Source organism: Tamandua tetradactyla, chromosome 16 (genome assembly GCF_023851605.1).
Source record: "Tamandua tetradactyla isolate mTamTet1 chromosome 16, mTamTet1.pri, whole genome shotgun sequence".
NCBI classification, from domain to species: Eukaryota; Metazoa; Chordata; class Mammalia; order Pilosa; family Myrmecophagidae; genus Tamandua; species Tamandua tetradactyla.
This window is the reverse complement of record NC_135342.1, coordinates 30,074,526-30,096,969: the sequence shown is the minus strand read 5'-3', so window position 1 is coordinate 30,096,969 and position 22,444 is coordinate 30,074,526. Positions and strand designations below refer to the sequence as shown.

The window sequence follows — 22,444 nt, the reverse complement described above, 5'->3', positions numbered from 1 at the left end:
ATGAAATATATTCTAGTCACTGGTGGTGTTATATATGGAATTGGAAAAGGAATCATCGCCAGCAGTGTGGGTACAATCCTGAACTCATGTGGGTTACATGTAACTTTCATTAAAATCAACCCATACATAACATTGATGCAAAAACATTCTCTCTTTATAAGCAAGATGAAGTTTTTGTGCTGGATGATGGTGGGGAAGTAGACCTTGACTTGGTAACTACAAGTTGATATACCAGTATGTCATTAATAAGGAATGCAAAGGAGATTACTTGAGGAAAACTGCCCAAGTTGTCCCTCACATCACAGATGCAATCCAGGAATGGATAATGAGACAGGCATTAATATCTGTAGATGAAAACGGCCTGGAACCTCAAGTGTGTATTATTGAGCTTGGTGAAACAGTGGGAGATATCGAAAGCATGCCATTTATTGAGGCTTTCCATCAGTTCCAGTTCAAAGTCAAAAGAGAGAACTTTTGTAATAATAATGTCAGTCTAGTTCCTCAGTCAAGTTCAACAGGGGAACAGAAGACTAAATCAACCCAGAATAGTGTTTGGGAACTTAGAAGGCTTGAGTTTTCCCTGAGTCTGGTGTGTGCAGGTGCTCCAATTCTCTGGACACATCAGTGAAAGAAAAAATATCAATGTTCTGCCATGTTGAACCAGAACAAGTGATTTGTGTACATGAAGTCTTGTCCATCTACCACCGTCCCCTTGTTGTTAAAAGAGCAAGGGGTTGTAGAATATTTTCTTCAAAAATATTCTACATGGCAGCCATGAAAAATGCTGATGAGGTGGAAAGAGATGGCTGACAGATATGATCATTTGCTGGAAACCTGCTCTATTGCCTTCGTGGGCAAATATACCAAGTTCTCAGACTCGTATGCTTCCGTCATTAAAGCCCTGGAGCATTCTGCACTGGCCATCAACCACAAGTTGGAAGTCCAGTACATAGATTCTACAGAGTTGGAGCTGAGCACCTTACAAGAAGAGCCTGTTTGGTACTACGAAGCTTGGAAGAAGCTCTGCAGTGCTCATGGAGTGCTGGCTCCAGAAGGGTTTGGTGTTCGAAGAACAGAAGAGAAAACCCAAGCAATTGCTTGGGTTTGGGAAAAGAAAAAGCCTTTTTTTGTGTGTGTGCTTAGGAATGTAGTTGGCAGTGGTTGAATTTTCAAGAAATGTGCTGGGATGGCAAGATGCCAATTCTACAGAATTTGACCCTAAGACAAGTCATCCCATAGTCAGACAGGCCAGAACACAATCCTGGGCAGATGGGTGGAACCATGAGACTGGGCAAGAGGAGGACCTTGTTCTAGACCAAGAACTCAGTCATAAGAAAACTCTACAGAGATTTGGACTACTTGGAAGAGAGGTGCCACCACAGATTTGAGATGAATCCAGTCTTGACAAAGTGTCTGGAGGAGCAAGGCTTGAAGTTTGTTGGTCAAGATGTTGAAGGACAGAGAATGGAAATTGCGGAGTTGGAAGATCATCCTTTTTCTGCTGGGGTTCAGTACCATCCCAAGTTCCTGTCCAGACCTATCAAGCCTTCCCCACCCTACCTTGGCTTTCTTCTGGCTTCTGTGGGGAGGCTCCCACATCACCTCCAGAAAGGCTGATGGCTCTTGCCCAGGGACACTACAGTGACAGAAGTAGAAGCAACTCCCCTGATTCTGAAATCACTGATTGAAGTTTCCATCAATAAATCATCACTGATTCTGGTAATGGATCCTTCAAGAGAGCTTTTGCACTCATAAGAGTTTACAACTTTGATTTTACACTCAGCTTTTGGCACTTCCTTTAAATTATGTTTTTATTAAAAATATTTTATAATGAGAGAAAGGTATTTGGAAAACTTTCTTACTTGCACGTCCCATCATGTATATTATTTTTTGTACATGGAGTATTGCCTATTGTTTGACCTTATATTTTGCAGTTCTTGAGTTTCTAAGAAGAGAAGAGAAGGTCTGGAAGGGAGCTGATGATAGACGGGGCTGCAAGGGCCATAGCATCACCATGCTTTAAAAACGATCGTCGTTATACTCAAGGAGATATGAAGTAAAAGATATCAGGAAAATGATGAACGAACAAATATGAAAATCTCAATAGAGAGAATTTTTTTAAAAGGAAATCAAACAGAAATACTGGAGTTGAAGACCATAATAACCAAAATGAAAAATTTCCTGAAGAGTTTCAACTGCAGATAAGAAACTGGCAAAAGAAAGAATCAGTGAACTCAAAAGATAAGATAATTGATATGATTCATGCTAAGGGGCAGAAAGAAAAAAGAATGAAAAAAAGTGAACAGAGACTAAGAGATATGTGGGACATCACCAAGCATAACAACATATACATTATGAGAGTCCCAGAAGGTAAAGAAAGAAAGAAAAGGGTAGAAGGAATATTCAAAGAAATAATCATAGAGAACTTCCAAAATTTAACAAAAGACATGAACATATACATTTGAGAATCCCAATGAGCGCTAAATGGGATAAATTTGAAAGAAAACCACGCCCAGGCCCATAGTAGTCAAACTGACAAATGCCACGGACCAGGAGAGAGTTCTGAACGCTGTAAAAAGATATACAAATAATGGAATACCAATGCAAAAAGGAAACAAATTACTGATACATGCTACAACATGAATGAATCTTGAAAACATGCTAAATGAAATAAGCAGACACAAAGGACAAATAATGTATGACTTCACTTATATGAAACATCTAGAATAGGCAAATTTATAGATGTAGGCAGGTTACCAGGGGCTGGAAGGAGAGAGAGATGGAAAGTTATTCCTTAATGAGTCCAGAGTCTGGGAAGATTAAAAATTTTGGAAACATACAGCAGTGATAGCTGTTCAACACTGTGAATGTAATTAACGTCACTGAATTGTAAACTTAAAAAAGGTTAAAATGGCAAATTTTGTTATGTATATTTTCCAATCAAAATGGTTTTTAAAAGAGCACATACACAGTGGTACAGGATATCAGATGTGAGACTTACAAGGATGGCCCCTGATAAACCCCATCTCCCAGGATTCAGGCCCTGGTGGAGTATCCCTGACACTGATTTTGGGCTTGCCCACAAGATTGACTTTGCCCCATGGGGTATCAGCAAGCATGCTGCAAGCAGGGGCTTGTACCTTGGGAAACTGGGTGACTTAAAGCTGTATGTACCCCAGAAAAAACAAGTTCTTAAGTCCAGTCCATTCCTATGGTGCGAACCTATTGCAAGTTGGGCTTTTGGATATTACTTCAGTAAGGTGTGCACAGACAAGCCCAATCAGAATAGGTTTTAATTCTATTACTGAAGTCCTTTATAAATGGAATGAATTCAGACATAAGAGAGAGAAAGCCACAGAAAGCAAGAAGCTGAAAAGGAACCCAGAAAAGGAAGAGACCAGGAGATGCTGCCACGTGCCTTGCCATGTGACAGAGAAAAAAAGGCTCACCGGCAGCCAGCCCAGGACGCCACAGTCTTCAGGGAGAAAGCACTGCCTTGATGATGCCTCAATTTGGACATTTTCCCAGCCTCAAAACTGTGAGCAAATAAATTCCCATTGTTTAAGTCAAACCACTCCATGGTGTTTACTTGAGCAGCCCAGGAAAATAAAACAGAAATATTCCATCTCAGTTGAGATGCCAAACATGTGAGTGAAGTAGATTTGTATTTAAAGCTCAGGTGGTCTCCAGCTGACTGTATCAGCATAAGTGACGAAAGCAAGTCAGCAAAACTGCCCAGCTGAACCCAGCCCAGAATGCAGAATCATAAGCAAGTAAGTGGTGACAATTTTTCAAATCATTAATTTTGGGCCACAGACACTTTAATGTGCTAATATATATTTGGGTCTTTGTCCATGAGAATTGCTGAGCAGTAGGGGGAGGGGGGCCTTGGGGGGGCGTCAGAAGGCTTTCTGGGGCAAGGGTTCTTCGGATTAGATTGGGAATGAAGGACAGAGTAGAGACTATGAGGAGGTTTTGGAAAGGAGGCATTGCAGAGGCACCTTGTCTTCGTTTGGGTTTCCTTAGGAGCAGACACTGAGGCAAGTTTTTGAGGACAAGGGGATTATTTGGAAAAGGCAGAGAACACTGATAGGTAGGGAAGTGGGGAAGTGAGATGGAGAAGAGAAGCAGCCAATAAAGGGTATGTTATCCAGTGAGGACCGTGGGCAACTGGAGCTTAATTTTGCTGGGGATCTATGGGAGCTAGAGAGAACATGTCCATCCAAATTATCTCACCTGAGAGGCAAGGGACCTGGAATATTTATACGCCATCTCCAATTAGTCACTGATAGAGGGCTGCTGCAGTGGGAAGCAGATATGAACTCCGTGACACTTATAGCCTGTCACTCTCACACTGAGGGCAGAGCAGGTACCAGTGGTCTGAGAATCCCCACAGGCCACTATGAGTTGAAGGGGTCAGGGCAAGGGGATATGGACTTGGCAAACAATCTATTATATGCCCCACTCAGCATATACATCCAAACATGTCCCTCAGCCAGGTATGACAGCCACTCCCCTGTACCAATGTACCCAGAGATCAGATGAGGACAACTCTAGTACAAATTGAGTTTAATAGAGAGTTTCAAGAAAGCTCAGATTAGGGAGGAAGTCACTGGAAATGCTGAGGCCTGGGACAGAGGTCCACTTGAGCTCTGAATCAGAAAGGGGATGCTAATGAGAGAGAGTCCTATCTATGTCTTGAGCTTAGCACCTGAAAGGTGCGAGTCGTGGGGAGGGTAGGGGGCCATTTTAGGAGCCCTGCTGGGGTGGTACTGGGAGCAGTTTTGAAGTGCCCCAAACATCATGAAGAAGGACTACATCTAGGGTTTCAGGTGTGAAGAGATGAACTGGGGGGAGGAGACCCTGAAAGATCCACGTGGGAAAATGGTTAGGGTCTACGTGTTTCACAGAAACAATCAAGAGGCCTCGATTTCACGGAAATCATCAAAGGGGCTCCTTGTAGGTGAGGGAGGGGTATCACAGTACCCCAAATGTTGGGGACTATTCAACCCCCAGCAGCCATTCTGGGGTTTTAATGTAAGACCCCAAATGGCGGGACATTCTGCATACATTATCACGGATTTGCAATATTAGCATACGCTGGCTGTCCCACAGGACGGTGGGGACTGGAAAAATCAGTCCAGGTTCTGGAATTGAGTCCTAAGAGGACAGAGCTGGTGGTGCCACACGGCTTCTCTTCAACAGCTGCCGGAGCTGTGGACAAGGCAAGGCAGGGTGAGAAATCTGGGAGGTCATGCAGGGGAGAGGGGGAATTTGTACCCTGTAGAGCTGGGGTTAAGAGAGGAAAAGCTGAGTAGGCTTGAAGGTCAGGAGTCCAGAGTTAAGATTTGGGTTTGGGAGTACAGGTCTGGGTTCAAACAATAAGAAACGGGTCAAGAGCCAGAAGAGAAAAATGTTATTTGGGGGTTCCCACTTTGAGGTTAGCATCGAGCAGCAGGAATCAAAGGGTAGAGGCAGAGTCACAGGTCACACCTGGACGTGAGAAGTCCCACTTTCAGATCAGCATCCAGGGTTAAGGACAGGGAGTCAGAAGTTATACTTGGGAGTCAAAGATCACATCCTGAGGTCAGGATTCAGGGTTAGGAATAGAGGTCATAACTGGAGGGCAGGGTTGGGGTAGAGGTAAGGGATCAAACTCTGGGATCAGAGGTCACAGTTTGAAGTTGGGTTGGAAAACAGTTGAGATCCTCTTCTGAGATTAGAAGTCGCCCTCTAAAATTAGGAGTGAGTGGGGTTGAACGGACACCCTGTTAGGTCAGAGGCCACTAGGTCATCAGTGTGGGTTCAGTACTCACCCCCTCGGGGCCTGGCCCTGGCCGTAGCAGGTGGACAGGCTGCTCGTTCTCCAGGTTGCGCAGGGTTGGATCTGCCCCAGCTGCCAGCAGGCGCCTCACAATGGCCTCCTGGGGTGGCCCAGGGGGCAGGGCAGCTGCCATGTGGAGGGCTGTATTCCCGTGGGCCTGGGGACAGTGGGGACAAGTGGGCTGAAAAGGATGCAGACTTGGCTGGCCCCAGATCCACCACATCATCACACTCCATGCCCCACACATTCCCCCCACATCCGCATCCCACATTCCTCCTTCACAACCATATCCTATTCTGTGCCATTCACGTCCTGTAGACTCCCTCTTCCACAAGCCCATTCCACACACCCTCAAAGCTACAACTGCATCCTATGCATTGCCCGTCAATATCCCACATTATCCTGCCCCCACCCCCGCATGTCCACAATCCACAGGACCCCCACAATCCACAAGACCCTAGCTGCCCTTTCTCACACCATCTACACGTCCCAGCCCAGGCTCCCACCTTCATGTTGACAAAGGCCCGCAGGTCTCCCTGTGGAAGCTCCAGCAGTAGCTGCACCAGGGTGGGGTTGGCGGCCTGCACAGCCAAGTGGAGAACTGTCTTATTGCTCTTGATCTCCTGTGGAAAGGGACAGCCAAGGTCAGGCCAGTTCTCATACCTGGGCCAATTCCCGTGGAATCCAGCAGCCTTTAGAGACCTGGCCTTCCTTTGCAAGCCCCACCCAAGAGTGCTGATACAGTTGTGTGTGCTGTACACTGCATAAGGCCACCATGTTTGAGGGGACGCCATTCACATCATACATATCACAGAACTACACGTGTATTATGACAATTTTCCTGCCCAAGTGACTTTGAGAAAACAGCTCCTTTTACAATCCCCTAAAGGAGCTCTCTGGGCTCGCAGCTGCCCTGGCCACCCCACATCCTCTCATACACAGTAAAATGCACCCATGTTCCAATGGAATGTACTTTGTGTACAAGGACAGGAGTTGCACAGGCTAATAGTTTATACCCATTGCAATACTGAGCTGTTCTCTTCATATTTTGAAGTAAATAAAGACATTTTCTGCAATGAACATCATTGTGTGCCTTCAAAGAGTTTGTAGTGAAAATAAATACCCAAAATATTATGAGCTTACACAGGGTAAAACAACCTAGTATGCTCAAGAAATAAATTATGAAGAGAAAACCAAGAAATGGAGGGGGAAGATGAATATGACTGAAAAAAACGTATTATAATATGTAGACTTTATTTAGATTCTGATTTTTTAAACGCAAAAAATAAAGGTCTTTTGATTCCTGGACCATGCACCCAAAATTTAAATAAATAAATAAATAAATATCCGGTTTAAATGGTTTTGTACTTTTCTCTCTCTCCCTCTTTTTTTTTTTTTGCATGGGTAGGCAGTGGGAATCGAACCCGGGTCTGTGGCATGGCAGGTGAGAACTCTGCCTGCTGAGCTACTGTGGACCACTCAGTTATGTATTTTTAAATTGCCAAGAAAAATAAACCACTTTTGAAAAAAACATTTGAATAAAAATAAAGGTCTGTCACTTTAGAACTAAACAGAAATTTGAACATAGCCAGGATATTTGATATTATATTAACTTTTTAAAAGGTAGGAGGATAATGGTACTGAGGGTAAGAGAACTTTTATCTTCAGAGAAACAAATATTTATGGATAAAATTATATGCTAGGATTTGCTCTGCTATAACATAGGAAAGTAAAGGAGTACAAGGGTTAGGACAGGCCATTGGTTCCTGGTCACTGACATTGAAGTACATGGAGTTTATTATACTATTTTCTATAATTACAATTCTTTAACTGAAAAAAAAATTTAATTAATGAATGTTCAATTCTCCCAACCAGCCTATGAAGAAGCTGTCATCATGAGGAAGCAGGATAATTTACTTCTCCCACAATAATAAAAAAATATTATTAAAAGCCAGGTTCTGGCATCAGACCACCTGGGTTCTAATCCTCTGAACACTAATAAGCTAGAAGATTTTTGACTCCCTGTGCCTCAGTTTCCTTATGAGTAAAACAGAAAGTAACAACAGTGTGTGCACCAAAGGCGTGTTTGTGAGGATTCAAGGAGCTAATCCATGAAACTCACTGCTAATCAATGTAAGCTAAGATCAGTGATGTCATTACTACCATTATTTCCAATTGACAGCTAGGACACAGAAAAGTGAAATCACGTGCCCAGGATCATAGAACTGGGCAGAAGCAAAGTCAGCATATGTTCAGAGCCCCTGGATATGCTGACTTCCTCCCTTCCCCACAGCCTCCTAGGAGACAGCTGCCCACTCCCCAGCTCACCTGGCTGGTGTGATCAGCACCCATGTGTAGCAACATATGGACGCAAGTCAGCCTGTCCCGAGCCTGGGCACTCAGCGCCCGGGGACACAGGTCAGGTGGGCGCATGGCAACGTTGAGGGCCAGGATGGCTGTGTGGAGCGCGGTCAGGCCTGCGGATGGAGACAGTCAAGGCCCTGGACCCAGAGCATCCACCCCATCCAGCTCTGCCTGCCGCCCAGCTTACCCTCAAAGTCTCTGGCTTCCAGGTCAATCTGGACTCCTGAATTAAACACAGCCTGGGATGGGGAGAAGGCAGAATGATGAGGAAGGACCTCCTTGTCCTGGAAGTCAGGATCTGGGCAACCACCCCACCCCAGATACCCCACCTCTGGATGAACATACCGAGAGGACTCCTGGGAGCCCATAAGTAGCGGCCACATGTAAAACAGACCGTCCCTGATGGTCCGTGGCATTGGGTTCTGCTCCCAGGTTCAGCAGATCTTCCACAATCAGGGGCTGGTTGGCGGCAGCAGCCACCAGGAGAGGGGTCTGCAAGCCACAGGAAAGGTCAATCCGGTCTTCAGCTTCCTCCTCCCTCAGACCCAGGAGTCCAGGTCCCCTGCCCTCCCTCCCGTGAACCCAGATGCCGGAGCCCCTAGCTCTCTCACCTTGCCCTTATGCTCACGAATGTCCAGATGTCTGCATGCCTGGAGCACTTCAGCTGCAGCATATGCTGCCCAGCGCAGTCCTCGAGCCGCAAACAGGTGCAGAAGACTGAGGACAGGTGGGAGACAGTTGTGAGCAGAGCCCCTAAGCCCAGCAAGGAGCCTGCATGCCCCATTTCCCTCTACTCACGTGTCCCCCTCTTCATCCTGGGCCAGCAGCTGTTGTGGCCCTAAGGCCAGCATGTGAGCCCGGGCTGTGTCCAAGGATGGTCCGGTAGCTACAGGGGGCAACTGTGGGGGTCCTGAGGGGAGTCCAGAACCTCTCCAGGTTCCCACCTGTGGCAAGGACGGTTCTGTATAGAGCCGGGTATCCAGGGGGCCCTGAAGGGTGAGGGGTAGGGAGAGCCAGTCAACTGAGATTTCCCTTTCCCAATCTCCCCCAGCTCCCACCACACACACACACACACACACACACACACACACACAGGAGAGAGTCAGGGACAGGGCAGAATCCCTGGTGAAGTGTTTAGTGATCTTAGACCTTTGGGTTTCACTTTTGCTCATCTGAGGAATGGGATCTTAACCCACCCAAAATGCTACATGAGGGCAAGTGTGAATTTTTAGAGGCCATTTAGCACTATTTCCAACTGTATTTTACCTCCATCCCCTGAGGAAATGGGCACGGCTGCCCTGGGTCCGAGGGTGGGTAGAAGTCAGAAGTCAGGAAACCTTCAGCAGCAGCAGCAGGGTAAGTGAGGGGGCTGTCTGTGTAGGCAGCATGTGTGTTGGGGTCCCAATCTGGAAGGCCTGTGGGGGTGGCCACGCTGCCAAGTCCAGAATCCACAGTCTCCTGGTGTGCTAGGAATTGAGTGTGGCCTACACGTGAGAGGAGGAATGGGGGTAGGCCTGGTTATGAGGACTGGAGGACCCTGTGAGGGCTCGGAGTCTTCCAAGGTGCTAACAGCTGGTACTCCTGGGGCACTGAGGACTCTTGGGGTACAAGGGACTAGATGCACATACTAGTAGGCTCCACAGAATCTGTGGGATTGAACTACTGGGTTCCAACAAGAATGGTGGCCTGATTCCTAGGTTCCCCAAACTTGTAAGAGTTGGGATGTTTGAGTCCCTGACAGAAGGGGGGCTTAGAGCTGAGGGAATCAGTTTCCAAACTTACCAGACTCACCCTCATTCACAGAAGGGGTCAGGGGCTGGGCCAGGGGCGACGAGAACTGTCCCTGTGAGAGGTATAAGCAAAAACGAAGGGTGAATTGATTTAGGGATCTCCTCAGCATCCACTCCCCATAGATAGCACCTCTGAGTCAGGTTGAATTCTTCTTTCATCAGCCCTCCAAGCCCAGCAGATAGGTTGACCTGCCCTGTCCACCGCGAAATTCCTGAGAGTTGTAACCCACGGGTTTCCCGGGTCTTACCAGTGCCCCAACAGCGTCTGGCGGCTGCTGCTGCTGCCGGCGCCTCTGCTCTTCCAGAAGCTTCTTCACTGTCTGTGATGGGCAATGGCTGCGTTCATTCCGGCTCACTGTAGGGGGAAGTGGGACGGTAGTCATCAGGGGTCCTTGAGTCACCCAAGTACGCACCCTCCCCGCCCTCCCGCGCGGAAAAACTAGCACTGTGATGCCGCCTGAGAACTCCAAAGCCAACTGAGGATGTCGGCTGCGGCGTCCGCCTCCGCCGTTTCCTTCTCTTTGCTCCGCATTTTCCCTCTGACCCAACTTTCCACCAGCGTCGTGGAAACGGCGGAAGGTGGCGGAAGGCGCCCCTCTGTACCTCCCACCACCCCACTTCTGATTAGCTCTATTCCTCCCCCTCTCCGCCCCCCATCTCTCAACACTGAGACCTCAGGGGGCGCTGGGCACCTCTTCCTAGGGACACACACCCAGCTCTCGGGTCTAGAAGCTGAACTGCTCATCTTTCCCCGGGAATCAAGTCATCCGAGGGCCCAGCCTCCCGGCCCAGGAAACAAAGAGTCAACAGCCCCTAGCTCACCGGGGACCCCGAAGTCAGGCCACCAAACCCCCTCCTTTCTCAAACCTCCCTCTGGCCCCGCTCCGCAGGCGCAGGAGGCCGGAGCCGAGGGCCCAGGGCCCAGGACTCCAGCTCTTGGTGCCCTCCTTCCTGAGACCCGGGAGTCCGAGTTCCCAGACGCCTCTTCCCACCACCCAAGAAATCCAGGCTCTCTACCCTCACCCTTGCGAGCCCGGGTGCGGGTGGAGAAAGGGTTAAGCCGCGTAGGGACGACTCGGAAACGGCGCGGACGCGACGCGCTGACGTCACGGCGCCCACACAAGGGAATCTTCCATCGCTCCCTTCCGCTACGAGCCCAGCGCCCCAGGTGCCCGGCTCGCGGGCGGCGAGAGCGACCAAGCATGGCGTTCACGGAATCCCCGCGCATGGGGAATTCCTGCCTAGCCCCAGGGACCCTGAGCGGTGGGCGACCTGGGAAGTCCCGGGCGGGGGCGGGGCCGCAGCCAGCGAGGACCCCTGCGGCCGGGAGGCTGACCTTCCCCAAGGAGACCAGTGGCTGTTTCAAACCACCGCGCCCCCCCAAGGACTCACTAATTCAGGTCCAACTAGAGGCGGGAGTCCGGGCCGCCAGCCTCCCCCTCCCCCTGGACGCAGGAGTCCGGAACCCTAGCCCTTCCATCTGCATGAGCCAGGATTCCGGGTCCCCAGCCGCCTCCTCCCCCAGGACACAAGGTTCAGAATGCCAGCCCCTCGTCCGGCAGGACCCAGAAGTCCGAGCACGCTGCTCCTCCAGGCACCGGATCCAGGGTTTTGACGCTCCAGCTCCGACTCTCGGGAACTCAAAAGCCCGACCCCAAGCCCTCACTCCCTTACAGGCCGGGCGTACCTCGCCTTCCCCCAACCCATTCCTTACCTCGGGGATTCCGTGGCGCGGACTGCGGGCCCCCAGGGCCCCGGCCTCGGCGCTGCGCCAGCCTCGCTGTTCTCCCGCGGAGCCGCCGCCGGGTCCCCGATCTTGGGTCAGGTGCCCCGCGGGTTTTTAAACGGGTTGAGGCATGGCTGGGTCCTGGGCAGGGCCCCGCCCACGGACCTGGGAGTCCCCACGCTGCGCTCCAACACACCCAGACACCGAGTGGGTGGGGTCGGCCCGGTGGGCGGGGCTCCTGAGTCTCCGCGGAAAGAGGGACTGGGGTCCGGATCCGTGGTTTGAGGAGAAGGGAGCTAGGGTGCCAAAAACTCCACAGTCCTGGGGGAGGAGGAGATTGGAGTCCAGAACTTTTAGGTCCCCCTCAGACGGGGTTCCGGGGGCCTTGACTCCTTGATTCTGGGCGGGGGAGTCAGGACTCCTGGGTCCTGGAGGTGGGGACTGGGGGTCCAACCTCCCTTGTCTAAAGTGATATTTCAAATTTCTCCCTCTTCTCCATGTCCCCTTATTCAGAGGTCAGGTCTCATTTATTCATTCATCGTTAAGGATAATTTATTTGGGCAGGGAGGCACCCCCATGTTGTGGTATAGCTGTAACTTCCCAGCCAGCGAGCTGACTGGCCTTCCATGAAATCTATTCCCGATTCCCATCATAGTCACCGTTGGATCACGTGAATCGTATTTCTCCCCTGATTTCCCTCCCACACTCACCCCTCCTTGTTTCCCAGGCTGGTTCTTCCTCTTCTCCTAGTCTGGAAGGGGCTCTCTCCTCTGTTTGTACTCACTTCCCTGGTGGTCATCCAGTCTCATGGGTTTAAATACTATCCATAAGCCATCAACTCCCAAGTTTACAACTCCTGCCTAGACCTATCCCCTGAACTCATAAAGGCATCTGTGGTAGGTCATTCAACATCTCCACAGGAACTTCTACCAGGCCTTTCTAAGGCAGTGTACCCAAACCTTAGGATTCCCCCCGCCAAACCCGTGCCCCCCAACTTCCCCATCTCTGTCAATGGATGCTTCATCTTTCCAGTTGCTCAGGCCACAAACTTCACTCATCCTGCTCCCACTTTTGCCCCCGACCCATATGCACTCCATCAACAAATTCTCCTGGCTCTACCTTCAAAATACTTCCAGAATCCCCCCAGTACCCCAACCTTGGTCTTCTGTCACCTTCTATCTGGACAGCTATAGCAGATCCCCTGGTCTCTCTGCCGTTTCCACACCCCCACCCCAGTTTGTTCCCCAGAGGCAGTCACAGAGACCCACCACCTCCACCACACACACAGGAAGCTGATGGCCTTGCTGCCAGCAGGGTGACATCCGCTATTGCTCCACCTCGGCGCCCCCAGTGTTGCTTAGGACTTCTCTGGACCACAGTCCCTTTTCAGGCCCCTCCAAGCCCCAGTGTGCCATGGCCCTTCCAGGCCACATCCTGCTCCTGCTTTTGATCCCAGGTGAAGCCAGCGGTTATTGGGGGTGGAGGTAGAGTGTTTGGGAGAGGGGGGGCTTGGGTGACATCTGAAGGGAGGGGTAAAGACGGGCTCTTCTCACTTGCTGGAGAACGATTTGGCTTCAGAGCCTGGGTCCTTTGCAAAAGGGTATGGCTCTGGAGTGGCTACCTGTTAGTCTCCCCTTCTCATGGCTGGGTCTGCCTTGCCTTCTGATTTCCTGTCCCTCTCTGCATCTCTGGGAGCCTCCCCTCCCCATTTGGCCCCCCTTTCTTAGTCCATCTTCCAAGAATGGAGGTTCCGTCTCATAACATCACCCTTTCCTTGCACCCTGTTTTGGGGACCACCTTTTTCCCCTGACCTGCCTCCCCTTTCTTTCAACAGTGGCTACAGCTCAGACGACCCCAGGTGAGAAATAAACACTCCCTCCCCCTTTTCCTGGCACTTCAGGCCCTGCCTCCATCCTTAAGCACCCTCAGTTGCTCTCCAGGTCACCATCTTGCCTCCCACCCTCAAATCTCTGTCCTCAACATCACCAAATTGCAGCCCTGGGGAACCGCCTTCTTGTCTGGGCCCCCACCCTCCAGGTCCCTGTTCCGGTTGTGGGCCTCTCTCCCTGCAACTGCTGGTGGGCCTTGTGGCCGCGGACGCGGTGATGTCGCTGCTCATCGTCGGTGTGGTGTTTGTGTGTGCTCGCCCGCGCCACAGGCCCACGCAGGGTGAGGGCAGGGCTGGGTGGGGCCAGGGAGGGTGAGTGGTGTCCCCAGGGAAGGGGGTCCCAGGGAGGGGGCCCCGGGGAAGCCCTGGAGGAGGTGTTGGGGAAACCCTGGAGGATGTGCCTGGGGGAACTCCTGAGGAAACCCCTGAGGCAGGGGGTCCCCAGGAAGGTGGAGATGTGGGGTGGGGGTAAGTAGATCAGACTTTCTCTTCCTCACCCTCAGAAGAAGGCAAAGTCTACATCAACATGCCTGGCAGGGGCTGACCTCCCGGACTTCCTCCCAATTGCCACCTTTGACTTCTGACCCTCTCATCTTGGATTGTGTATGGTGGCACAAGAAATATGCCCCCATCCCCCTACTCTCACCCATCCCACCCCCACCTCAACTTTGGAATAAAGCAATTGAAATGCCTTCAGTTCTAATTCTTCCTCAAAGAACCCCAGAGTCCCCAGGCCTCTCTCCCCACCCACATTTAACCGTTTCTGGGTCTAAGATCCCACTCAGGACCCCCAAATATGCCCATTCCCTCAGCCAAAGCAAATGGCACAACTCAACAAGGTCTTTGTGCTCCATGTTTATTTGGGGGAAGGTGGTGGGGAGGAGTCTGAGATCTGTATCTTAGTGGTGATAGGAATGCGTTGGTGGGCGGGCATCAGGAATTGCTGGATCCAGGCATCAGGTTATTAACCTCTGTGATTTGGGCTCATTTGTAATATGGCCTCTGTGTGTTGAGATCACTGTAGACGTCTGACCTCTGTCCCTGGAGCTCCTAAAGGGATGGGAGCCATCAGTAGACAGGTGGAAGCCTTCAGTGGAAGGGGTTCACTGAATAAGCGTATAACAAAATCTAGCCTTGCAGGCCACTGACAGCTTCTTCAACCTTGTAGGCTACAGAAAAGATCTGGGATTTTAGTCAAGATTTTTTATCCACAAGTGAGACAAAGAAGCAAAGCTGTTAGGAGAGACATTTCACAGAATAGTGCTAACAATTGGGTGAAGGGTTTATGTCCTCACAGGGGTGCAGCACGGGCCTCAGCCAACACCCCTCCCACCCACCCCCACCCCCACAGTCACCCCCCCACACACACACACACACACTTCCAAGTCATATACAAATGACAGGTCTGGGTGTTCATTTTTCTGGGAAGAGTTCACTAGATTCTCAGAAAAGCCCATAGGCTCCCAAAGGGTTAAGAACAAATGTTGGCAGAGAGGGAAAGAGATAGAAAGATGCTTCTGCATCAGGGTTCTTAAGAAAGGTTTCAAGGAGGCTTGAATTGCCATGAGCTTAGATGCACAATTTTTTTTTTCTTCTGGACTTTCTGAGGAATCTCTAGCTTTTGTCAGCTTTTCAAAGGGATACAGGATCCCCTAAAAGAATACCCATCTTTACAGTTACCAAACCAGGGCTGAATTATAGCCTTTGCCTTTATGAGAGTTTTTCCCCAGAATAAACCTGTCCTGGGGCCAACAGCTCCCTGTACCAGAGCCACCTTCTGTGCCACAGCCACCTTACCTCAGGGTTTCTCATTCCATTCAGGGAATGCTTTTTTTCCCCAGAATTATCCAAGCCTGCCTTTTGGCTAAGGCCTATACTTGCTTTTGCACAGGCAAGTCCACCCCCTGTATTTTCTCTCCACATGGCTTAAACTGAGCACAGGTATATACTGATCATTTGAAACAGGTTTTGGACAGATGCCCCAGAGTTTTCTTTTGCATTCCAGGTTTTTTGGGTTGCTCCTAGGAGGGTTTTTTAAGGTCTAGGTCTTGGAGAGGGTGGGGGGTGGAGGTGATTAGGACAGATATCCTTAGGCCAGGAGAGAGATGTGAGGAATAGAAACTGGTTTCCTCACCTGATAAGGTGACTCTGTCTCAGTAATGTGCTGTTTCCGGGTCACTGCTGCGGGGAGAGGTACAAAGAAGATGAGGGTAAACAGTGAATTGGGACCATTTTGTTGTTTCAGAATCAGCCCCTCCAGCACTGTCCCTTTGGTTGTTTGTAGGGGAGCTTACCCCTCCTCACCAGGCGAGTCCTCAGAGTGTTCCAAGCCACCAACCCCTCACAGCGCCTGCCCATCCCCTCCCCACCAGCCCCACTCACTGTCCACGGCCCCTCGCCCCCGAGGGACCAGGCGGCCCAGAGAGTACACGGCCAGGGCGATGAGAAGCGTCAGCACCAGGTCTCCCAGCACGATGCCCGCCAGGATGCCTGGGCCTACTGCAGGGCAGCTGCATTCTGGGGATACAGCACAGGGTCACGGGAAGTCAGTGGGAGCTGGGAATTGGGGCTGGGGGAATCAGCATAGGAAGGTATGGGGAGATTGGGGGAGGGACAGAAATGGAGAGGTCTGTGGGAAAGTGGGGAGAGAGATTGCAGGGTCTGGGCTCTTACCGCTCTGGGCCTGGACAGGGCTGAGACCTGTGGGGAAAAAAAGAAGGTAAACTGAGGTAAGGGAATATGAGTGGGGTGGGGGTGGAGGAGCAGAGAGAGGAGCTGGGGAGGATGTTTCCTGACCCCCAGGAAGTGAGGGAGGAGAGCATGCAGCGGGGACCTGGTGGGACCGTGTTACCTCTACTCTGATTTGTCCTGTCACAATTTCCTTAGATGTCCTCTCCCCCTGCTACCACCTGAAGCCAAGTCTTGGGGACTCAGGTTCTAGAAGAAACCCATGAGCTTTGGAGGATGGGGGTTCTGCTCCCATCCCCACCATAATCTTTGGTTCCCTCTTTCCACCCTGCTCACTTCCCTGCCCCACTGTGCCATGCTGAGCCCAGAAACCCAGGAGGCAGCTGCCGAAACCCCTTACTCACCACTCAGAGTCAGAAGGAGAGGCAGGAGCAAGAGCCTGCTGGAGGGTCCAAGGCGCCCCATGATGCAGGTGACACTGCTGGCCACCACAGTCTAAGGGCCAGCAGGATGTGGCGTAGAGTCCAACCTAGTGAAGGAGGAAGTCCAAGGAGGGTGGCGGCAAGAGGGAGGAGGGGACAATAGGGGAGGAAGACCTGAGAGAGAACAATAGCAGCAAGCAGGCCCAGACACCCCCCAGGGGCCATGCCGCAGCCCCCCAAGCGTGGACATGAAGGACAAAGGAGACATGTGTCAGCTCATGACCTCCATTCCTTATCAGGGGTCAGACAGCATTGTAATAAGACAGTCAGCAGCTGACGATGGTCAGTGGCTGACTATGATTGAAGCCAGCTCTGCCCCTTCCTGGCTGGGCAACTTTGAGCAAGTCGCTCAACCTCTCTGGGCATCCCTTTACTCATCTGTAAAATGGGGGTTAAAATAGTACCTACTTCAATGAGACTGTTGTGAGGATTAAAATAATTAATATTCCTATAACAAGGTCTGACACCTGTCAGCTTTTCAAAAGTGTCTGCTATAATTATTACTTGATAATCAGATCCTTGTAATGGTCATAGATTATTAAAATAGAGCCACAAGACTCGGCACAAATGACGTGCAGGCACTCTCTTCTAAATGCGAACTCATTTAATCCCCAAAACACTCTCCTGAGGTAGATGCTCTCATTTCCCCCATTCTACAGAGAGGTAAAGACACTTGCCCAAAGTCACATAGCAAGTAGAGACAGAAATGGAACCTAGGCTCCAAAGATAGTTTTTTGACCCTTAGGTGGAAGGGAAGGAAGGAAGGATGGATGGATGATGGAAGGAAGGAGAAAAAATAGGGCAAAAGATGAGGAAGGAGAAATCAATGACAAGGCAGAGATAAAAGAGAGAAATAGTGAGAGGTACACACTGCACAGGATCGGAGGCTTGAGGAGACATTGTGGTGACCATTGGGCCGGGCTGGGGTGGCCTGCTGAATGAGGAAGTGACTGGAAAAGGGGGGGCTTGAGATGCCACCCAGGCGGAGACAGGGACATCTGGCCCCCAGGGGAGCCTGAGCTGAGGCCGGGGGAAGGAGGAACCTGAGGTTAGGACACAGGCTGCAGGAAGCACCCCGCCCCCGTCGGCCTTTCACACGCCACAGCTCCCTGGGCCTGGGCTCAGGAGAAAAAAGGGGAAACTGGATGCTGGTCATGGGGCAGACGCTGAGTGGCCGTGGGGGGTGGGGGTGGGCTGGATTTGTCATCTGGAGGATGGTCAGGACTCAGTGAGTTGGCACTGCTAATGGTTGCCTTTGCCCGAGCCTGGCTGAGTACTGACCCTAAAGACCTGAATTCCCCATTTGTGTCTCTGGAGTGAGCGGCGAGGGGGCGGGCCTTGTAGACTCCACCCAGCCCACTGCGCCCTTGGCCCTTGAAGTGACTGGAAGAGAATGAGCCTGGGGAAGATGGGAGCCTAGGAAGGCCCAGAGGATCTGACTCGGTGTCCACAGGTCCTCTGGCTGGGTGGGGAACAGGGGCAGGAGCAGGGAGACCAGGCTGTTGTGATGGGACTTAGGGAGGTAACCCAGAAAATAGTAGGTCAATGGCTGGCCCGTTGGGCGGGCTCGACACATGTCGCTCATCATCATCATCATTGTTATTATTATTGCTTCAAATCTCCAGTTCTGGGCTCATCTTGATCCTCCCTCAACCCCTCAGCTCTGATCTGATCCCCTCAATTCCAGTCAGGCCACGGCTGTCCCCAGAAGACTGTTCATCTAACAGCCAGAACTATCCAATCAGATCAGATTGTGATCTAGACTGTGACTAGAGGGCAGGGTCAGACTCCTGGAGTCCCTCCTTTAGTTGCTGAAATGTGGAGAAGTCCCAGGGCCCTTAGCAACCGACCAGAGTGGGTGGGTTGGGGGACATTTGTGGGATGTGGGACAGGGTTTTTTTGACAAACTAGAAGTTTTTGACATTTTAGCAACCAGTACGACTGTGCCATGCAAGTCTTGCACACTGGGGGAGGAAGAGACCATTATGGAAATGTTAGGCTCCAGGAAGCGGGGCTGGGGGCCCCCTCAGGAGATTTGTAAAGTGTCTCAATCTCCTGGCACTAGCCCAAGAGTCAAACAGTTGGGGAAGGTCCACGCTGACTTTCCGCAAACCAGGCTGTGTGTAGAGCCGGTGACATGCTTGACTGTATGGAAGCTCCAGGCCCTCCCTGCCTTTCCTGCGTCTAACTCTTGCCCCTTTACAGGCCATCCTCCCCATAACAGTTAGAGGAAGCTTTGTAAAAATCAGTCAAATAAACCAATTTTTAAAACGGCTAATAGGATGTGAAAAAGGGCTCGTTATCATCACTCATTAGGGAACTACACATTAAAAGCACAATGAAATACCACAAGAATTAAATAGATGGACCCTATCAAGTATCAACAGGATTGTGGAGTAACTGGGATGGACATAGACTGCCAGTGGAAATGTCAAATGGGATCCACTTTGGAAAACAGTTTAGCAGTTTCTTCTGAAGTTGAACATTCACCTACCCAGTAATCTAACAGTTCCACTACTAAGTATTTACCCAAGAGAAATTGAAAAGTATATGTGTGCATAAATTCGTGGGAAGTCCACGAGATCTTCTCTCTGTCTCCTTCTCTGTCCCCCTATTTCTCTTCCTCTCACATTTTTTACCCAAACCACACTGACCTCCTTACTGTTTCTTGAATTTGTCAAACCTATTCCCAACCTCAGGGTCTTTGCACCTGCTGCTGCCCCAGCTTATGGTGCTTTTTCCAAAATCTTTGTAAAACTGGCACCTTCTCATCTTCCAACTCTCAATTTAAATGGCATCCTATTACAGAGGACTGCCTTGACCACCGTGGCTAAAGTCACCTCCCACCTCCAGTTTCATTTTCTTGCCCTTGTTTGTCATAGCCGAAATTCTCTGATTTACATATTCACATTTTTGCTGTCTGCCACTTCCTCTAGAATGAAAATGCTATAAGAGCAGGGACCCTTCTGGCTGGTTCTTTGTTTTATCCACAGCACACTTAACAGCTGCTCAATAAGTATTCAATGGATATTGGACCAAATGCCCACCGGTGGTAACAGGGTGAATTACACTTGGCTCTCTACAGAGGCCTAAGAGGGTTCTAGATATGTCCATAGTTCTTCTTCAATTAAGCACTTGGAATATAAGAATGCTAGCACCCTCATATCCTCTTGCCCCTTTTTTTCCACAGAATTTCTAGCAGGGTATATGGCCACCAGACTAAAGACTACATTTCCCAGTCTTATTTGCATTTAGAGGAGCAATATGACTTCATTCTGGTCGATGGGTGCAGCAAATGAGATGGGCAATTTATAGGTCATGCCCCTTTTGTGGAAGGGCGTACTCCACTCCCCTTCTTTCATTTTCTCACTCATTGGAATGTGAATGTATGAGGGTCCACCTTGAGCCATGTGGATGAGAGCAACATATGAGGATGTAAGGAACGGTCCCCAACATCTTGGAGAAGCCTACAACCCTGGACTGTTATGTGAGGAAGAAACTTCTTCCTTGTTTGGAAAAATTAAAATGGAAAACCACAATGAAACACCATTACAGACCTATTAGAATGGCAAAATAGAAAATGAAAAAATCTCTTGCAATACCCAATGCTGGCAAAGATGTGGAACAACAGCAACCCTCATCTATTGCCAGTGGGAATGCAAAGCCTGTTGGAAAACAGGCTGGTGGTTTCTCACAAAGTTAAACGTGTACTTTGTATATGACTACATGATACCACTCCTAGGCATTTACCCAAGAGAAGTGAAAACTTATGTTCACGTAAAACTTATATTCATGGGGAAAAAAACCCAGTAAGCTATATGAATACTGGCTTTATTGATAATTTCCCAAACCTGGAAACAACCCAAATATCCTTCAACAAAGGAATGGGTAACAAATTGTGATATGTCATACAATGTAATACTACTCAGCAATAAAAATAAATGAACTATTGATGTGCACAATGACAGATAAATTGTGCTGCATGAATGCATTGTGCTGAGTGAAAGACTCATGGTGGTGATTACACAACTTATATTTTTGTTGAAACTCATAGTACTGTACACTAAAAGTATGAATTTTATTCCATATAAATTATACTGAATAACTTTTTTAATTAAATGGAAATGTAGGTTCCAAAGAAACTGGTAAAGAAAGCGCATGTTCTTTTTTTCCCTATTCGTGGCAGTTGATCACTACCAGGTGTTTTCCACCCAGGGGTGACCTGTTAGGTGTATTAGTTAGGGTTCTCTAGAGAAACAGAATCAACAGGAAATATTCATAAATATAAAATTTATAAAATGTCTCACGTAACCGTGGGAACGTAGAGCCCAAAATCTGTAGGGCAGGCTATGAAGCTGACAACTCCAATAGAGGGTCTAGACGAACTCCACAGGAGATACTGGCCGGAAGACAGCCTGTCTCTTCTGAATCCTCCTTAAAAGGCTTCCGGTGATTAGATTAAACAACACTCATTGCAGAAAACACTTCCCTTGGCTGATTGCAAATGGAATCAGCTGTGGATGCAGTCAATGTGAGCAAGATTTAATTCTATGAAATGTCCTCATAGCAACAGACAGGCCAGCATTTGCCCAACCAGACAGGTACCACTACTTGGCCAAGTTTGACACATGAGCCTGACCATGACAGACGGTGAGTGAGGTGCACTGCTAAGTGGTCAACCACTTTCTTCCTCTTCTTCTATTGAAATAGAATTTTTAACTGGGCATGTGGCCTGCTACCCAAAGACTACATTTCACAATCTCTTTGGAGTGTTGTGAGGCCATATGACTGTCTTCTGTCCAGTGGAATATGGGAAGAAATAATGTGGACAATTTCCAGATTGTGTACTAACAGGCAAAGGATGTGCCTTCCTTTGTTCCTTCTTTCCTACTGGCTGGAACATAGATCTGATTAGGGCAGTGGAACAGCCATCTTAGACCATAATAGCTGACTTTTTATTTGTAAAATGAAGTCTTTATAAACGTAATTAAAATGCTTGATGGTTTCATCGATTCATTCATATTATAAATGCAGTCATTCAACAAGTTAGAATTCTACACGCTGATTTGAAGGAATTTTAACTGAGGAAAGCAAGATGCAGAGAGGTGAATATACAGTGACCAAAATGAATCCTTTATAAATACGTGTCCATTTTTTGCATGTTTGCATGGTGGTGGAGTAAGTTATGAAAGGGTATACCTCAGGCTGCTAATTTTGGTCACATTGGTCACCTGGATGAGGGTAGGAGCTAAGGAAAGGTAAGAGCAAAGCAGGGTTGAAATAAAAACATGAGAGAAATATACTATAACACAAGATGTATAACACGATGTCAATGATATACATTTATATATGTTTATATAATTGGGTTTTTCTGCATTCTAAAGGTATGAATGTGCAGTCAATAGAATGTCAACCATGGTACCTCTGAGTGGTAGGATTTGGGTGACTTTTCTTTTTATTTTTTAAATTTGATTAAACTTTTACTGTGAATATTAATAACCTAGTCTTTTAGTTTTTTAATGCTGCTGGAAATGCAATATACCAGAAATGGGTTGGCTTTTATAAAGGGAATTTATTCAGTTACAAGTTTACAATTCTAAGGCCATAAGGATGTCCAAGCTAAGGCATCCAGAGAAAGATACCTTGACTCCAGAAAGGGCTGATGATGTTTGGGGTTTCTCT

At 49.1% G+C, this 22,444-nt stretch overlaps 3 protein-coding genes and 1 pseudogene across 5 annotated transcripts; 2 read left to right on the top strand and 2 right to left on the bottom strand.

The window, feature by feature from the left end:
• Positions 1–1,617, top strand: LOC143660229 (CTP synthase 1 pseudogene; annotated as a pseudogene).
• A 2,431-nt stretch (positions 1,618–4,048) lies between these two features.
• Positions 4,049–11,227, bottom strand: NFKBID (NFKB inhibitor delta). The gene is made up of 12 exons (XM_077132067.1): positions 11,002–11,227; positions 10,227–10,333; positions 9,971–10,031; positions 9,455–9,672; positions 8,987–9,177; positions 8,800–8,905; positions 8,534–8,680; positions 8,376–8,427; positions 8,153–8,301; positions 6,331–6,447; positions 5,817–5,981; positions 4,049–5,214 (listed from the first exon to the last, which is right to left on the bottom strand). The coding sequence occupies exons 1-12, from the start codon at positions 11,204–11,206 to the stop codon at positions 5,161–5,163; spliced, it is 1,572 nt and encodes a 523-aa protein (XP_076988182.1). The 5' UTR covers positions 11,207–11,227; the 3' UTR covers positions 4,049–5,160.
• A 984-nt stretch (positions 11,228–12,211) lies between these two features.
• HCST (hematopoietic cell signal transducer) lies at positions 12,212–14,278 on the top strand. 2 transcript variants are annotated; one of them, XM_077132069.1, is made up of 4 exons: positions 12,212–13,160; positions 13,539–13,562; positions 13,742–13,873; positions 14,099–14,278. In XM_077132069.1, the coding sequence occupies exons 1-4, from the start codon at positions 13,118–13,120 to the stop codon at positions 14,134–14,136; spliced, it is 237 nt and encodes a 78-aa protein (XP_076988184.1). In that variant the 5' UTR covers positions 12,212–13,117; the 3' UTR covers positions 14,137–14,278. The 2 variants fall into 2 exon arrangements, with proteins under 2 accessions (XP_076988184.1, XP_076988183.1); XM_077132068.1 differs by having other exon boundaries at positions 12,227–13,160; positions 14,096–14,278.
• Positions 14,279–14,432: 154 nt separating this feature from the next.
• Positions 14,433–16,809, bottom strand: TYROBP (transmembrane immune signaling adaptor TYROBP). Of its 2 annotated transcripts, none has more exons than XM_077133621.1 (5): positions 16,685–16,809; positions 16,266–16,292; positions 15,975–16,109; positions 15,727–15,773; positions 14,433–14,642 (listed from the first exon to the last, which is right to left on the bottom strand). In XM_077133621.1, the coding sequence occupies exons 1-5, from the start codon at positions 16,743–16,745 to the stop codon at positions 14,577–14,579; spliced, it is 336 nt and encodes a 111-aa protein (XP_076989736.1). In that variant the 5' UTR covers positions 16,746–16,809; the 3' UTR covers positions 14,433–14,576. The 2 variants fall into 2 exon arrangements, with proteins under 2 accessions (XP_076989736.1, XP_076989737.1); XM_077133622.1 differs by having other exon boundaries at positions 15,727–15,770.
• Between the last annotated feature and the right edge of the window lie 5,635 nt (positions 16,810–22,444).

Coding starts and splice junctions, on each gene's coding strand:
- NFKBID (XM_077132067.1), bottom strand. CDS start 11,206: ATGCGCGGGGATTCCGTGAACGCCATGCTTGGTCGCTCTCGCCGCCCG. Junction 8,681..8,799: donor TTCGTGAGCATAAGGGCAAG/GTGAGAGAGCTA, acceptor TGTGGCTTGCAG/ACCCCTCTCCTGGTGGCTGC. Junction 5,982..6,330: donor GGGCCTTTGTCAACATGAAG/GTGGGAGCCTGG, acceptor CACTGTCCCCAG/GCCCACGGGAATACAGCCCT.
- HCST (XM_077132068.1), top strand. CDS start 13,118: ATGGCCCTTCCAGGCCACATCCTGCTCCTGCTTTTGATCCCAG. Junction 13,161..13,538: donor GCTCCTGCTTTTGATCCCAG/GTGAAGCCAGCG, acceptor TTCTTTCAACAG/TGGCTACAGCTCAGACGACC. Junction 13,874..14,095: donor GCGCCACAGGCCCACGCAGG/GTGAGGGCAGGG, acceptor CCTCACCCTCAG/AAGAAGGCAAAGTCTACATC.
- TYROBP (XM_077133621.1), bottom strand. CDS start 16,745: ATGGGGCGCCTTGGACCCTCCAGCAGGCTCTTGCTCCTGCCTCTCCTT. Junction 16,293..16,684: donor TCTCCTTCTGACTCTGAGTG/GTGAGTAAGGGG, acceptor TTTTCCCCACAG/GTCTCAGCCCTGTCCAGGCC. Junction 15,774..15,974: donor GGGGCGAGGGGCCGTGGACA/GTGAGTGGGGCT, acceptor CTCTCCCCGCAG/CAGTGACCCGGAAACAGCAC.